Raw genomic sequence first — 14,911 nt, 5'->3', positions numbered from 1 at the left:
TTTTAAACTTGTTTCCTAGTAAGAAGTTCAATACTTTAGTGTATATAGTATAATTTTATAAAATATAAGCATACTGGTTTTTAAATTAAACTATATTTTGCTCCCCCTAGAAAAAAAATTGAGACATTTTGCAGACTTCCACACTCTCGGCCAGTGCAATTTAATGATTGTGGCTGGATGCATAGCTGTGACGCGGCAAGTGGGAGGTCAAGTTTTTAAATTTCTTGAGCAAGAATACTTAGTTAACATAGAAACATAGAAAATAGGAGCAAGAGTAGGCCATTCGGTCCTTCGGGCCTGCTCCGCCATTCAAAATGATCATGGCTGATCGTCTAACTCAGTACCCTGTTCCCGCTTTTTCCCCATATCCCTTGATCCCTTTAGCATTAAGAAATATATCTATCTCCTTCTTGAATATATCTAATGACTTGGCCTCCACTGCCTTCTGTGGTAGAGAATTCCACAGGTTCACCGCCCTCTGAGTGAAGAAATTTCTCCTCATCTCGGTTCTAAATGGCATACCCCGTATCTTGAAACTGTGACCCCTGGTTCTGGGGTCATCACAAAGTTATCTCGGGGAATTTAAAACGAGAGGGTCTTATTAAGTTGAAGTCTCTCTAGCAAATGACAAGGCACTTGAGGAGAGAGAGAGCGGGGGAGAGATGTCTGCTACTAGGCCCACCGCCTCCAACATTTGCAGTAGTGGGCTTGCCATCTCTGCCCCAGGATTTTTTTTAATTTCAAGTTATCACAAAGCATTCCACCAGCTCAGACATGAACCTATTTGGGATGGAAAGCTCTGGGATTTGAACCCATAATCATCTTGGGGAATTCGTTATAACATGCATTTTAAAAACAGATTTAATAATCCACTAAGATGCCCACAACACTTGTTGCTTAATTTGCAGTATAAATTGTAGAATGTTAGAAGTGCAAAATCTAAGACAATAACTTACACAGCAATCAATTCAGAAATTTTACTGAACATTGACCGCAAATACCTGACAACGGGTTAATTGTTGTTTTAATTGTTTTTATTTAAATGAACTAAACAGTTTTAAAATATGCCTGTCAAACAAAATATCAAACATTCAGCATTTTTCAAAAGTACTAACTGATTAGAAGCTTAATACTTTAGTAAAGATGAACTCTTCAGTCTGAATTTTCCTCCAGGACTGATATGTCACCAGAAAAAGGAGAAGCAACGTTTAAAGAGGGAATTTAAAAAGAGAGGGTCTTACTAAGTTGAAGTCTCTCTAGCAAATGGCAAGGCACTTGAGGAGAGAGATGTCTGCTACTAACATTTGCAGTAGTGGGCTTGCCATCTCTGCCCCAGGATTTTTAAAAATTTCACAATATACTTTATTTCATAGAATTTAAAGATACACAGTTCAATGTAAATATCACATTTCCAAATCAGTACAATTCAAACCAAAACATTACAGATCGTACACAAAACGATCAATATTACAAATCATTTCTTATGATTCTTTGTGTACAATAACTCCTTGCCTGCTGTTGGCAGTAGTTGAAACGCGAAGTGGGAGAAATTGGCCACCTTCCCGGTGTCATTTCTAGACGGTCAAGGGGTGGGTAGCCGACTTCCCTGCTACAGAGGTGTGGAGGAAGATTTCTGGCACAGACAGGGATCTCCCCACCTCATTTCACACAGCTATATTCGGGCGGTATGTTGGAGGAAAATCCAGGCCTTAATGCTAATTAGCATAATTCAGGTTTTGGCACTATAACCCTAGAATTGTAAAAACCTCCTTGCCATGTAGATATCAAAATTAGCACACAAAATACTGAACGGTTAAACTGACCAAATATTTTTCAGCATTAATGTAAAATATGGACAATAGGCAATAGCTGACAGAGGCATTAAGTTGACATTTATCAAGTTTGATGTCTGAGATGTTTGTCATTTCAATCCCAAGACATATTATGCTTTTGAAACATACTGAATACACATATTATGTAGAACGAAGATTGAAGTGGCAATTTTACTTTTAAAAAAAACTGATCTATGTTATGGTAAAAATGCTAAAAATCAAATCATGAATTTAACTGTAGCAATACTGGGTTTTATTTCACCGAATGCAGGAATAACATTTTGTATATTAGGTGAATGAGTTACAAGATAATTCAATTTAGTGGTCCTGTGAATGTTCTAATCTACTCAAACTTTGCACTTCTTTAGAACGTAACAAACGAATTTCTGCATGATTTTTAATAGTGTATTTTCTTTTAACATTAACATTTTCTCAGTACTACATTGTAAGTATGCAAAGGGGTGGTTTGATGTAGGTGATAGGTAGTTTTAGTTGCAGTAAATTAGAAAAAAAAACTTTAATCTGCTGCTGTATGATAATTACTTCAAAATGTCAATTGAAAAATAAACATATCTAACATGGACCAATGTTTAAATGCTAAAGTCCTTTTTGAAAAAGGCAAACTGGGAGTATTGTTTCTAGTTTACCCCCTCCCCGTGACCAGCATTTATGTTCATAAAATTTAATTTCAAAACTACTTTCTAGCTTTCAATAACTTTTTAAATGTACACAGGAGGTATGTGCTTTTTTTGTTGCATAAAATCAGTACTGACCACACCAAAAAAACTGGTTGTCCCCGATAGCAAATTCACCATGTATCTATGCTATGAAAAATTAGAAACTTGTATACATTTTGGTGCAATTACAGAAATAGAAAAGTGTAATAAATTGTTTATTAAATTGTGCTGCACATGTGTAAATGCTATATAAAATGTATACATTTACTGTTGCAGAATACTAACTTATCAGACATTTGTCTGTTTAAAAAAATGTATAACCCACTGTGTTTAACACACCTCGGTAGTTTATGAACTAAGTGATCTTGTCAATGTGCTAATGTTCCTACATCCATTCTGATTTAATTTAGTGCTTGTGACAAGCCTGATGCTGCTACAGCTCAATTTACTATCTTTGGTGTTCCCAAAATATTGAGAGTTTATTTTAACTATCAAATTTGTTTTTCAAAAAATACTTGAAAGATACTGCACATGTAGACACTTTAGAAAAGGTAATACATTTATTTGTAATCATATCAATGGTAGTGATGCATAGATATTAGTTTGAAACTTATGCAGCTTAAGCAGCAGATAGGGCAGTGAAGAAGTACTAAGTATATGTTCTTATAGTGATTGTTGGCTCTGGACACAATTTGATTTAAGATCTACCAGCACAAAGTATGTACTGAACACTAAAACTATGCTAATTAATTAACATGATGTCACGACTTACATTAGACTCAAAATTAAGTATCTTCGGGTGTAATTCAGTCAATTTTACATTGTCTGTCTAATTCTGTATAGCTATGTATCCTACGAATTACCACACATACTATAGTGAGTTGAGGATACACTAAAGTGGGATGTCTGAAGTGTGACAAAGTGTAATGCTTAAAGGAAGAGAGTGCTATATGCAAGATTTAATATATAGAAAAAACTTTTTAGGATGCAGTGTTTTCCCTATAAATGGGGGTGATCACAAAGTGTGTCACTTCTTATTGATTTTGGGTCTTGTAGTCTTATGGGTGCATCATTTGAATACAAACCAACTCAAGCACATAAGTTTCCAGAAACTATCGATTGATCTAGGTACTGGTCAATTAATAAAGATACATTTCAATAAGTTATTTTGTTCATTCTTTATATTTCTTCTGTACTATTTAATACCCATCCAGCTTCTGAAAATTCTCTGAGCAACTTGGGATGGCACTCCAATTGTTTTCTTCCTCTGTGGGAAATTGCCTATCCCCAGAAATCTTACAGGAAACCTCCACATTATCAATCCACTTTAAAATGATTCACTCTAATAAATGACAGTTTTTACATCGCTAGCCATACAGATAATGAATAAAATGCTAATAATTATCTTTATATACAAAGCATAGGGGAAAAAAGTAAGCAATATTTGCTATTTGTTTTTGTATGTTTAAGAGTGGATATGTAATCTTTAGCAACCATCTCTGGCTTTTATTTATAATTTTAAAAAAACAATATAGAAAATAATGCTTTTATTTATTTGGGGAAAATTCAAAATTATTACAAAGTCAGTACTCAAACTATGCTGGTGTTCTCTGCACTGAAATCTGAAAACTGGTTAGCGTGACCAGTTTCATGGAACTTCATTTGGCGACTGGCTTCCCAGCCTCGTCTGATCCGTGTCAGTTTGCGATTCACAAAGGGAAGGAAAAGGTACACTTTGGCCAGAAGGACTACGCAAGGCACGACGAGAGCAATTGTGAATGTAGGTGGCAGGTAGAACTTGTATTGGGCTGAGTCGAAGGCTTTACACCATCCAAAAGTTAGTGCGTGTAGTGTGCTTATCACCAGTGCGGTGCATCCAAGCCTGGACTGGAAAACAAAACACACTGACTTTAAGGTTCACATAACTGGTTATGTGTCAATTTCTAATTTTTACAAATTACAAATCCCTGACCATCATTTTCCAATCCTCCCTGGCTACAGGCATGGTACTGGAGGACTGCTAATGTTGTACCGTTGTCTAAAAAGAGAGAACGAGATTGGCCTATAATTACTCGGTTTGTCAGTCTAACCTCGGTAGCGGGCAATTTATTGGAATCAATTCTGAGGGACAACATAAATTGTCATTTAGAAAAGCACAGGTTAATTAAGGATAGTCAACATGGATTTGTTCAGGGAAGGTCATGTCTGACTAACTTGATTGAATTTTTTGAGGAGGTAACAAGGAGGGTCGATGAGGGTAATGCATTTGATGTAGTGCACATGGATTTTAGCAAGGCTTTTGACAAGGTCCCACATGGCAAACTGGTCAAAAAAGTAAAAGCCCATGGGATCCAAGGGAAAGTGGCAAGTTGGATCAAAAATTGGCTCAGTGGCAGGAATCAAAGGGTAATGGTTGACGGGTGTTTTTGTGATTGGAAGGCTGTTCCCTGTGGGGTTCTGCAAGGCTCAGTGCTAGGTCCCTTGTTTTTTGTGGTATATATTAATGATATGGACTTGAATGTGGGGGGCTTGATCAAGAAGTTTGCAGATGATACAAAAATTGGCCATGTGGTTGAGTGAGGAGGAAAGCTGTAGACTGCAGGAAGATATCAATGGACTGGTCAGATGGGCGGAAAAGTAGCAAATGGAATTCAATCCAGAGTGAGGTAATGCATTTGGGGAGGGCAAACAAGGCAAGGGAGTACACAATAAATGGGAGGATACTGAGAGGTGTAGAAGAAGTGAGGGACCTTGTAGTGCATGTCCACAGATCCCTGAAGGTAGTAGGACAGGTAGATATGGTGGTTAAGAAGGCATACGGGACAGTTTCCTTAATTAGCCGAAGCATAGAATATCAGAGCAGGGAGATTATGTTAGAACTGTATAAATCAACATCCTGGAGGATTTTAGCTATGAGAAAAGATTGGATAGGCTGGGGTTGTTTTCTTTGGAACAAAGGAGGCTGAATGGAGATTTAATTGAGGTGTATAAAATTATGAGGGGCCAAAAGAGAGTGGATAGGGAGGACCTATTTCCCTTAGCAGAGGGGTCAGTGACCAGGGGATATAGACTTAAGGTAATTGGTAGGATTAGAGGAAAGCTGAGGAGAAATGTTTTCGCCCTCAGGATGGTGGGGGTCTGGAGCTCACTGCCTGAAAGGGTGGTAGAGGCAGAAACCTTCAACTCATTTAAAAAGTACTTGGATGTGCACTTGAAGTGCAATAACCTACAGGGCTACGGACCAAGTGCTGGAAAGTGGGATTAAGCTGGATAGCTCCTTTTCAGCCGGCACAGACACGATGGGCCGAAAGGCCTCCTGTGCTGTAACTTTCTATGATTCTGTGCTAAATACTTCTTACAGGATGCATATGAATAATAATGTACATTAGCTAACGAGCATTTATCCAATGTTCTTGTAGAACTGCCAGTATTAAAAATGTATACTATTTTGTATTCTATACTAGCATTACATTTGTGGATATTGCTTCAATTTTTTTCTCATCATAATTCACTAATCTCAATGTACCTTTGGAACATCTCAATGATAAGGATAGGATTAAAGGCAGTAATCTTTGAATCTTGATGCATTAATAACTTTTACATTTTGATTTCAATTGTGTTTGTATCTATAAAACAATGAGATCAGTGTAAAAACTGTGGTGGGTAAGTGACATTACTAATATTTTGGCATTCCATAAAAAAAAGTACAGCTGTGAAGAATAGTATGTGGCCTATACAGAACTTGGATGGGTTGAGTTATTAATTAAATTACAAACCTGAACTATTGACTTTAAATTGTAAAGTAGTTTACATAAATATTTCTCCTTCAATTTTCCCTAATGGCATCTCATGCTGGGTATGGTTGCAATTGGTAGTAGTGGCCCTGTGCCCATTCTTCATGTGAGCCTGGACAGCAAGTGTTGATGGATTATTTAACCACTGATGTTGTCACATACTGTTGTGATCACACTCAGTTTACAAAGATATTAAAACTATCTTGTGACATTGAAGATAGAAAGGGGGGAGATAATTGGTAAACTAATCAAACATAATGTGGAGATGCCGGTGATGGACTGGGGTTGACAATTGTAAACAATTTTACAACACCAAGTTATAGTCCAGCAATTTTATTTTAAATTCACAAGCTTTCGGAGATTTTCTCCTTCCTCAGGCAAATGTTTGCCTGAGGAAGGAGAAAATCTCCGAAAGCTTGTGAATTTAAAATAAAATTGCTGGACTATAACTTGGTGTTGTAAAATTGTAATCAAACATAGGGAGGATAAGACCCCTGGTCTGGACAAATTGCATCCGCAAATATTAAAAGAAGTTAGGGGGGAGATCGCAGAGGCACTATTATATATAAAAATTCACTAGAAAAGGGAATAGTGCCAGTGACTGCTAATGTTATTCCTATATTTGAAAAGGGAGATAGAACAAGTCCAGAGAACCAAAGACCAGTTAACTTAACGTCGGTGGTAGGAAAGATGATGGAATATTTACTCAACGATGTAATAGAAAGACATCAAGAGAATGAAAATATAACAAAAAGAGTAGTCAGCATGGATTTCAGAAGGGAAAGTCATGCTTGTCAACCTTATTGAATTCTTTGAAGAAGTAACAGAAAGAGTAGACAAGGGTAATGTAGTAGATGTAATATATTTGGATTTTCAAAAGGCCTTCGATAAGATACCGCATTGTAGACTCACGACTAAGGTCAGAGCATGTAGAGTCAGGGGACAGGTAGCAGAATGGATAGCAAGTTGGCTACAAAACAGAAAACAGAGAGTAGGGTTTAAGGGTAGCTACTCAGACTGGAGAAAGGTAGGAAGTGGTGTTCCACAGGGACTGGTGCTGGGACCACTGTTGTTCACTATTTACATTAACGATTTAAAGTCAGGAATTGGAAGTACAATTTCAAAATTTGCGGACAACACCAAACCGGGGGGGTGTAGTTAATACAAAGAAAGAACGCATCAAAATGCAAGAGGACATTAATAAACTTGCAGAATGAGTGCGTAATTGGCAAATGAATTTCAATATAATAAGTGGGAGGTGGTGCATTTTGGTGGGAAGAATAAGGAGATCACATACTGCTTGGATAATAAGAGTCTAAACAGAATACAGGAACAAAGGGATCTAGGGATACAGATACACAAATCATTAAAAGTAGCGATGCAAGTTAATAAGGCCACAAAAAAGGCAAATCAAGCACTAGGATTCACTTCTAGAAGGATAGAATTGAAAAGCAAATAGATTATGTTAAACTTGTATAGAACCTTGGTTAGACCACACGGAGTATTGTGCACAGTTCTTGTCTTCATATTATAGAAAGGATATAGAGACATTGGAGAGGATGTAAAAAAGATTCAAAAGGATGATACCAGAACTGAGAGGACATCCTTATCAGGAAAGGCTGAACAGGCTGGAGCTCTTTTCTCTAGAAAAAAGGCTGAGGGGTGACCTGATAGAGGTCTTTAAAGTAATAATAGGGTTTGATAGGGTAGACGTAGAGAAAATGTTTCCACTTGTGGGTGAGTCCAAAACTAGAGGTCATAAATATAAAATAGTCGCTAATGAATCCAATAAGGAATTCAAGAGAAACTTCTTTACCCAAAGAGTAGTAAGAATGTGGAACGTGGTACCACAAGGAGTAGTTGAGGCAAATAGCATAGATACATTTAAGGGTAAGCTAGATAAGCACATTAGGGAGAAAGGAATAGAAGGGAATCCTGATAGGGTTAGATGAAGTAAGGAGGGAGGAGGCTCGTGTGAAGCATAAATGTTGGCATAGACACAGCTGGGCCGAATGGCTTTGTTTCTGTGCTGTACTTTAGATGCATCATACTTGCACCAGCTATCCAACTTGGGAATTCTGAAGCCAACAGTAACTCCCATTGCTAACTCACCCTTAGCAAACAGGAAGGAAAGAACCTGCATTTATATAGTGCATTTCACAACCTCCGGAAGTCCCAAATATCTTCACAGTCAATGAAGTACCTTTCTAAGCGTAGTCACAGTTGTAATGTAGGGAAATGTGCAGCCAAGTAGTGCACGGCCAGGTTCCACAAACAACAATGAGATACACAACCAGATAATCTAGTTTTGTGACATTGGTTGAGGGATAAATGTTGGACAGGACATTGGGACAAACTCCCTTGCTCTTCTTTGTATAGTGCATTGGGATCTTTTACATCCACCTGAGAAGGCAGACTTGGTTTAATGTCTCATCCAAAAGACCACCTTCAACAGTGCAGCATTTCCTCAGTACTACAGTGAATTGTCAGCCTAGTGTTCAAGGTTCTGGACTGGGACTTGAGCCCACAACTTTCTGACTCACAAGTTGTGTGCTATCACTGAGCCAAGTCTGACATCTTTCAAAATGCAGAGCAGAGATTAAACCTGCAGCCTTTAAAGTCTTTCTGACTCACTGTTACATTATGTTGTGCATTCCATTGAGCCAACTTTTAAAATACATTTTTAAATAGCAAAAGACTGTTAATGGGGCAAACAACAAAATGCATCATTGCTCTTAAGAAAATAGTTATTGGCAGCTGCAAGTGTTAGCAATCTAACATGATTTACTTTCTAACTAGTAAAGTTATAAAATATGGCAAAATTACAAAAATTGTTTTTCTTTCTATTTTGACATTACAAACGACATTGGATTCAAAATGCAATTAAAAAGTGTTGACCACGAGCCATACGAAGCAAATCAATACACACATTGTTCTGCGTCTGAATTTCTGCCTAATTGAGTTAAAAACGTGACCAGCATGAAAGTGCTGCCAATAATAGAAGACTGGAGGAGTACCAGCATGTGACTGGTAAGTTGGCAAAATTAACCCTGGCTTTCAAATACTAGCCCAATGTTCAAGTCAACTGAAGAATTGCTGCTAATGTTTTACATTACAAACACCCACATTGATGATTTTGCAGGAATCTTAATGAACATAGATGCCCACAATAGCATTCTATGAATAACTGTTCACTTGAAATAATTAAGTTTATCACGGACATAAGCATACTATCTCCAAGTTAATGAGAAGAAATTGTAATAGTATGACAAAAAATGAAACTCTTACTTGAATGAAATTAAATTCCCTCCAGTTCAGAGAATCTGCCACTGATGGCAGTGAGGTCACAGCAAGCAGTGAAAGCACACCAATAGCTAAAATTCCAAAGAAAAGGTAAATTTCCTTCCTCCACACTTCTTCCTCTACCCAAACATCTTCAACCTGTTAAGACAACAGTAATCGGATCATGTGCAAGTGTAGCACCAGATTTACCAAATACAAAGAACCATTAAAATAATTAATAATTTTCTATCAAGCAGTTTGCAGGCTGTTTTATCCATTAATGTTATGTGATTGATGTATCTCTTGATTATCTCCCCTTCTATCTTTTCTTTCAAACCTCACCAAAACTGAAAACTAAAAAGATATTTTAATGAAAGGTCCACACCCAAAATGTCAAAACCTGCTGTTTCTTTTTACAGATGCTGAATGTATTTCCAGCACTTACAGTTTTTCTTTTTTTATTATAACAAAGTTACTACTCACTTCAAAGTACTTCACCAATATGTTTTGAGATGTGTCAGAAATGTGTTACGGTGCTATATAAATTTCTCGTCATTAATATGCCACTTAGTGTTGTCACCATTACTGATAGGTTCAGCTATCAAATGATTTTTAATAACTGAGATCCTGTATCCACAATCTTCATTTTAAATTTTCAAAATGGCTGAATTCTATTTGTCCCGGCAAACTAGTAAACTAACTGTTTCTTAGACTGTACCTGATGCATATTATGAGAGGATAGAATGTATCTGTTTCAATGTGGACTCAGTCACTATAACCCTTATGGAGTTTCTTTGGCAGTGTAGCCCTTGCAGTCTTTTGGGTACTGGGAACTGCATTTTTGATACCTGTTCGTTGTCACCATACCTATGTTTTGGGGGTTACAATGCTAAACTTTATAAGGGGCATGACTAGGAACAAAAATCAAAATAATGTTCCCAATCACTATGCTCATTGCATTGTTTCAGGGGTCTTACAATACTGAACAGTGGCTGTTTCAATTGGGAAATGCTTATTTTTCAAAGTAATTGGTAAAACCTGAAATTTTATCCCCAGAATTTCATTAAAAATCCCAGGCAATACAAATGCACCCCACAAATTTCTGTTCCTTCATGTAAGCCCCTGTGATCAGTTTTAAGTAAAAGGTAAACTTTTATCTTGTTCTCAGCAATAAGTAAACATTGTGTAGGAGTTAAGGGGTTAATTAAGCCCTTCAAACCTTCATAGGTAACTCGGCATAACTGCAGAACACATTATTACACATTTTAAATATCACACTCTAAAACTGATTAGAAAGTCAGGATAGCAATTTTTACTAATTGTAGCCTGCTCTTGTTGATTCAGTCAGTTCAAATTGCTGGATAATTTGAAATGCACTTCAAAGTGTTATTTTGCCATTTTAATGGAATTGTTTAATTCAAATTCCTGGATAATTTGATAATTCAAAGGTTGTTTTTTTGCAGGAGTAGACTGTATTTTAGATTCTCCTAGTAAAACACCAATTTAATTTAAAAGCCGAGGGGAGAGGAAGGGCCTAGTTTGTCACCATTGTAAAATGGTCATATAATTATTCTCTACTGCCACTTGGTGGTGTGCTTGCTGCACTATCTTTGAACCTAGCTAACAAAATGTCAGTTGTTGTGCAATGTTTTAAATTACAATGCTCTTACCTGTTTAAAAGCCTCATTCAGCAGCTGGTAACGTGCAGATCTGCGCATAGGGAGACAGAGGCTATAGACGGCATGCAAAGCACCGCAGAAAAAGCTTAACAGGCCAAGCTGCTTCCTTTGCTGAAGCCATTGATCTAACCAATGTGGAAAACGTCTATACTTTGTGCCATTGCGCAGCTGGAAGATGGCTGCAAGGACTCCTGGCAGGTAGACAAGGGACAGCATCACAAATGCAACACATGGTAGAGTGACATTAACAAGGTCAATCGGGATTTTATAAAATGTGTTCTGTCCTTTGATTACATATGGATGAATAACCTTTCTAATAAAGTTATAGATATAGAAAAATAAAAATAAGCCTAGTGCCAGCAGAACAGGTATTTTCCACAGAGGAAAGAGGCGTAGTGGGAGGTTCTCAATTTCTTTTGCAGATGATAATGAGCCCACATCCACTGGAATGAATCCCATATTTCGTGCCATGTCAGCCACTATACATCTAGCTTCTTGGCTGTCACTGCAGATCATCACCTGTAGGAGAACAGGGTACTTTAATTTTACAACTTAGTAATTTAGATCAGGAAAAGCTGTGTCTCTAGAAAGTTGAAGGCTAAACTGCCCGCACAAAATTACCTGTCTTAGTGTTAAAAATATTATTTGTCATCAAGAGGAATTAGCTTTGTTCACAAAATTCTGTAGGAGGTCCAAAAGGACTCCCATGGACACTTTTTATACGCACAAAGGAGTTTCACACTAGTGTGTTGTCTAACAATCCCACCCCAGGGAATCTTACTCTAGAGTAAAGTCACGCCCCGATTCCGGATTTACACTACAATTTGGCTTCAGTACAAAGTGGAAACCCCTTTGCACCAATGCTAAAGTTTCAGTGTAAATGCACTCTGCTTGGGATCTGAAAATGTGGATCTCTTCTGAAAGATATATTGCAGAAGTGATCATGATCACCACAAGGTCTGTGCATTTTGCCAAATTTTCCACAAATATAGAATGAGTGACATTAATCACACCATTCACCCAGCCAGTACGGATTTGTTAAAGGCAAATCGTGTTCAACTAACTTGATAGAGTTTTTTGATGAGGTAACAGAGAAGGTTGATAAGGGCAATGCTGTTGATGTGGTGTATACGGACTTTCAAAAGGCGTTTGATAAAGTGCCGCATGTTAGGCTTGTCATCAAGATTGAAGCCCATGGAATAAAGGAGGCAGTAACTGCATGGATACAAAATTGGCTAAGTAACAGGAAGGAGAGAGTAGTGGTGAACGGTTGTTTTGCAGATTGGAGGGAGGTGTACAGTGGTGTTCCCCAGGGGTCAGTACTAGGACCACTGCTTTTCTTGATATATATTAATGACTTGGACTTGGGTGTACAGGGCACAATTTCCAAATTTGCAGATGACAAAACTTGGAAGTGTAGTGAACAGTGAGGAGGATAGTGATAGACTGCAAGAGGATATAGGCAGGCTGGTGGAATGGGTGGACATGTGGCAGATGAAATTTAACGCAGAAAAATGTGAAGTGATACATTTCGGTAGGAAGAATGAGGAGAGGCAATACAAACTAGAGGGTACAATTCTAAAAGGGTACAGGAACAGAGAGATCTGGGGGTATATGTGCACAAATCGTTGAAAGCTGCAGGGCAGGTTGAGAAAGCAGTTGAAAAAACCTACAGGATCCTGGGCTTTACAAATAGAGGCATAGAGTACAAAAGCAAGGAAGTCATGGTGAACCTTTATAAAACACCGGTTCGACCGCAACTGGAGTATTGTGTCCAGTTCTGGACACCACACTTTAGGAAAGATGTGAAGGTTAGAGAGCGTGCAGAAAAGATTTACTAGAATGATTCCAGGGGTGAGGGACTTTAGTTACGTGGATAGAATAGAGAAGCTGGGGTTGTTCTCCTTGAAACAGAGAAGGTTGAGAGGAGATTTGATAGAGGTATTCAAAATCATGAAGGGTCTAGACAGAGTAGATGGAAACTGTTTCCACTGGTGGAAGGTTCAAGAACCAGAGGACATAGATTTAAGGTGACTGGCTAAAGAACCAAACGTGACATGAGGAACATTTTTTTTACGCAGCGAGTGGTTAGGATCTGGAATGATATGGAGATACCGGTGATGGACTGGGGTGGACAAATGTAAGGAATCTTACAACACCAGGTTATAGTCCAACAATTTTATTTTAAAATCTCAAGCTTTCAGAGATCATCTCCTTCGTCAGGTGAGTGAGTCACTCACCTGACGAAGGAGATAATCTCCGAAAGCTTGTGATTTCAAAATAAAATTGTTGGACTATAACCTGGTGTTGTAAGATTCCTTACATAGGATCTGGAATGCACTGCTGGGGGCATAGTGGAGGCAGAGTCAATCGTGGCTTTCAAAAGGGAACTGGATAAGTATTTGAAAGGAAAATATTTGCAGGGCTACAGGGATAGGACGGGGAAGTGGGACTAACTGGAATCCTCTTGCACTGAGACAGTGCGGACTCGATGGGCCAAATGGCCTCCTCCTGTGCTGTGGCCTTTCTACGATTCTCTCTCATTTTAGTGAAGGGGTAAATTAGTCCTGAAAAGGACTGCATGAGCTGAATGAAATAATGAATCACATGTAGATTTTACTACATCAAAGCAGCAATAAAATGCATAAATGTTAAAAGCAAAACTCTGAAAAACAAAATTTAAAAAATACTTTGCCTACAGTGTCATCAACTCATGCGTATCTGTCCAAATCAAATCTCCTCTCAATTATATTAACAAAACAAGGAATACTTTTCCACCATTATATTTCTGTGATACGTACCTGTTTATTTCCATCTTTTGCACCAGATTGTAAAACCCAGGCTGAGATGACATTAAACCCTTTCACAACCGTGCATGCTGGGAACAGAGAGGCTAGGTGTTCAGCGTTTGATTCTTCATGCTCGTTTATTTGCATGTTGTTGCTGACATCCACCAAAATTTTCCCAGTCAGTACATCTCTCAGTTCACTCAGTGTGCTGTAATGTTCATGGTACACTGCTACAAAGATGACATTTACCCTGCCTATGGCTTCTCGTTGAGTGGTAACTTCAGTTGCAGTGGGAAACAAAGCTGCAGTACGTTTAGGATGTCGACTTCCAATGATTACACCATAACCAGAACATACTAGACGCGCTGCCAAAGAGCGAGCAAAATCTCCAGTTCCCAAAATTCCAACAGCTATTTTCTGGAGGTCATAATGATGAATTTCACTCTCATTTCCCAAGAGTGGTTTTACCATTTCTTTTCTCGCCATTCTTTGTAGCTGAAAGAGAGGGGGAAATGTTATTTTCTACAGACAATCCACTATTGCAGTAAATAAACACAAACTCTCTTTTCGTTTACAATGCACACAACTGTACAACTCATTGAGAGTTATGTGACTCATAGGGGGTAATTTTAATCCCCAAAAACAGGTGGGTTGGGGGCGGGTGGGAGATTAAAGTAGCAGCTTTTTGGAGCAGGACCTCATCCCGGCTCCAATGTGCCCACTACCAGATCTAACCCAGACGTGTTATGATGCACACGCACAACAGAAACCTGGAAGTCCCATTCCTACTTAAAACCAGTGGGCCGATATTTGAAGGATCAATTCAGGTAGTAGAAACACTTTATGTACTTAACTTTT

At 38.2% G+C, this 14,911-nt stretch overlaps 1 protein-coding gene across 3 annotated transcripts in view; it reads right to left on the bottom strand.

The window, feature by feature from the left end:
- Window positions 1–1,012: 1,012 nt before the first annotated feature.
- LOC137323604 (metalloreductase STEAP3-like) overlaps window positions 1,013–14,911 on the bottom strand; it is a 45,977-nt gene continuing 32,078 nt past the window's right edge. For all 3 annotated transcript variants that reach the window (XM_067987284.1, XM_067987282.1, XM_067987283.1), the window contains 4 exons: window positions 14,066–14,548; window positions 11,256–11,783; window positions 9,592–9,744; window positions 1,013–4,396 (listed from right to left, as the gene is read on the bottom strand). In XM_067987284.1, the coding sequence (XP_067843385.1) occupies window positions 4,100–4,396; window positions 9,592–9,744; window positions 11,256–11,783; window positions 14,066–14,539 (1,452 nt within the window). In that variant the 5' untranslated portion in view covers window positions 14,540–14,548 and the 3' untranslated portion in view covers window positions 1,013–4,099. The remainder of the gene's footprint in view (window positions 4,397–9,591; window positions 9,745–11,255; window positions 11,784–14,065; window positions 14,549–14,911) is intronic.

The sequence above is a fragment of the Heptranchias perlo genome, chromosome 7 (genome assembly GCF_035084215.1).
Source record: "Heptranchias perlo isolate sHepPer1 chromosome 7, sHepPer1.hap1, whole genome shotgun sequence".
In the NCBI taxonomy this organism is placed as follows: Eukaryota; Metazoa; Chordata; class Chondrichthyes; order Hexanchiformes; family Hexanchidae; genus Heptranchias; species Heptranchias perlo.
Note: the sequence above shows the minus strand (reverse complement) of the source record. Positions and strands in the feature narration are given on the sequence as shown.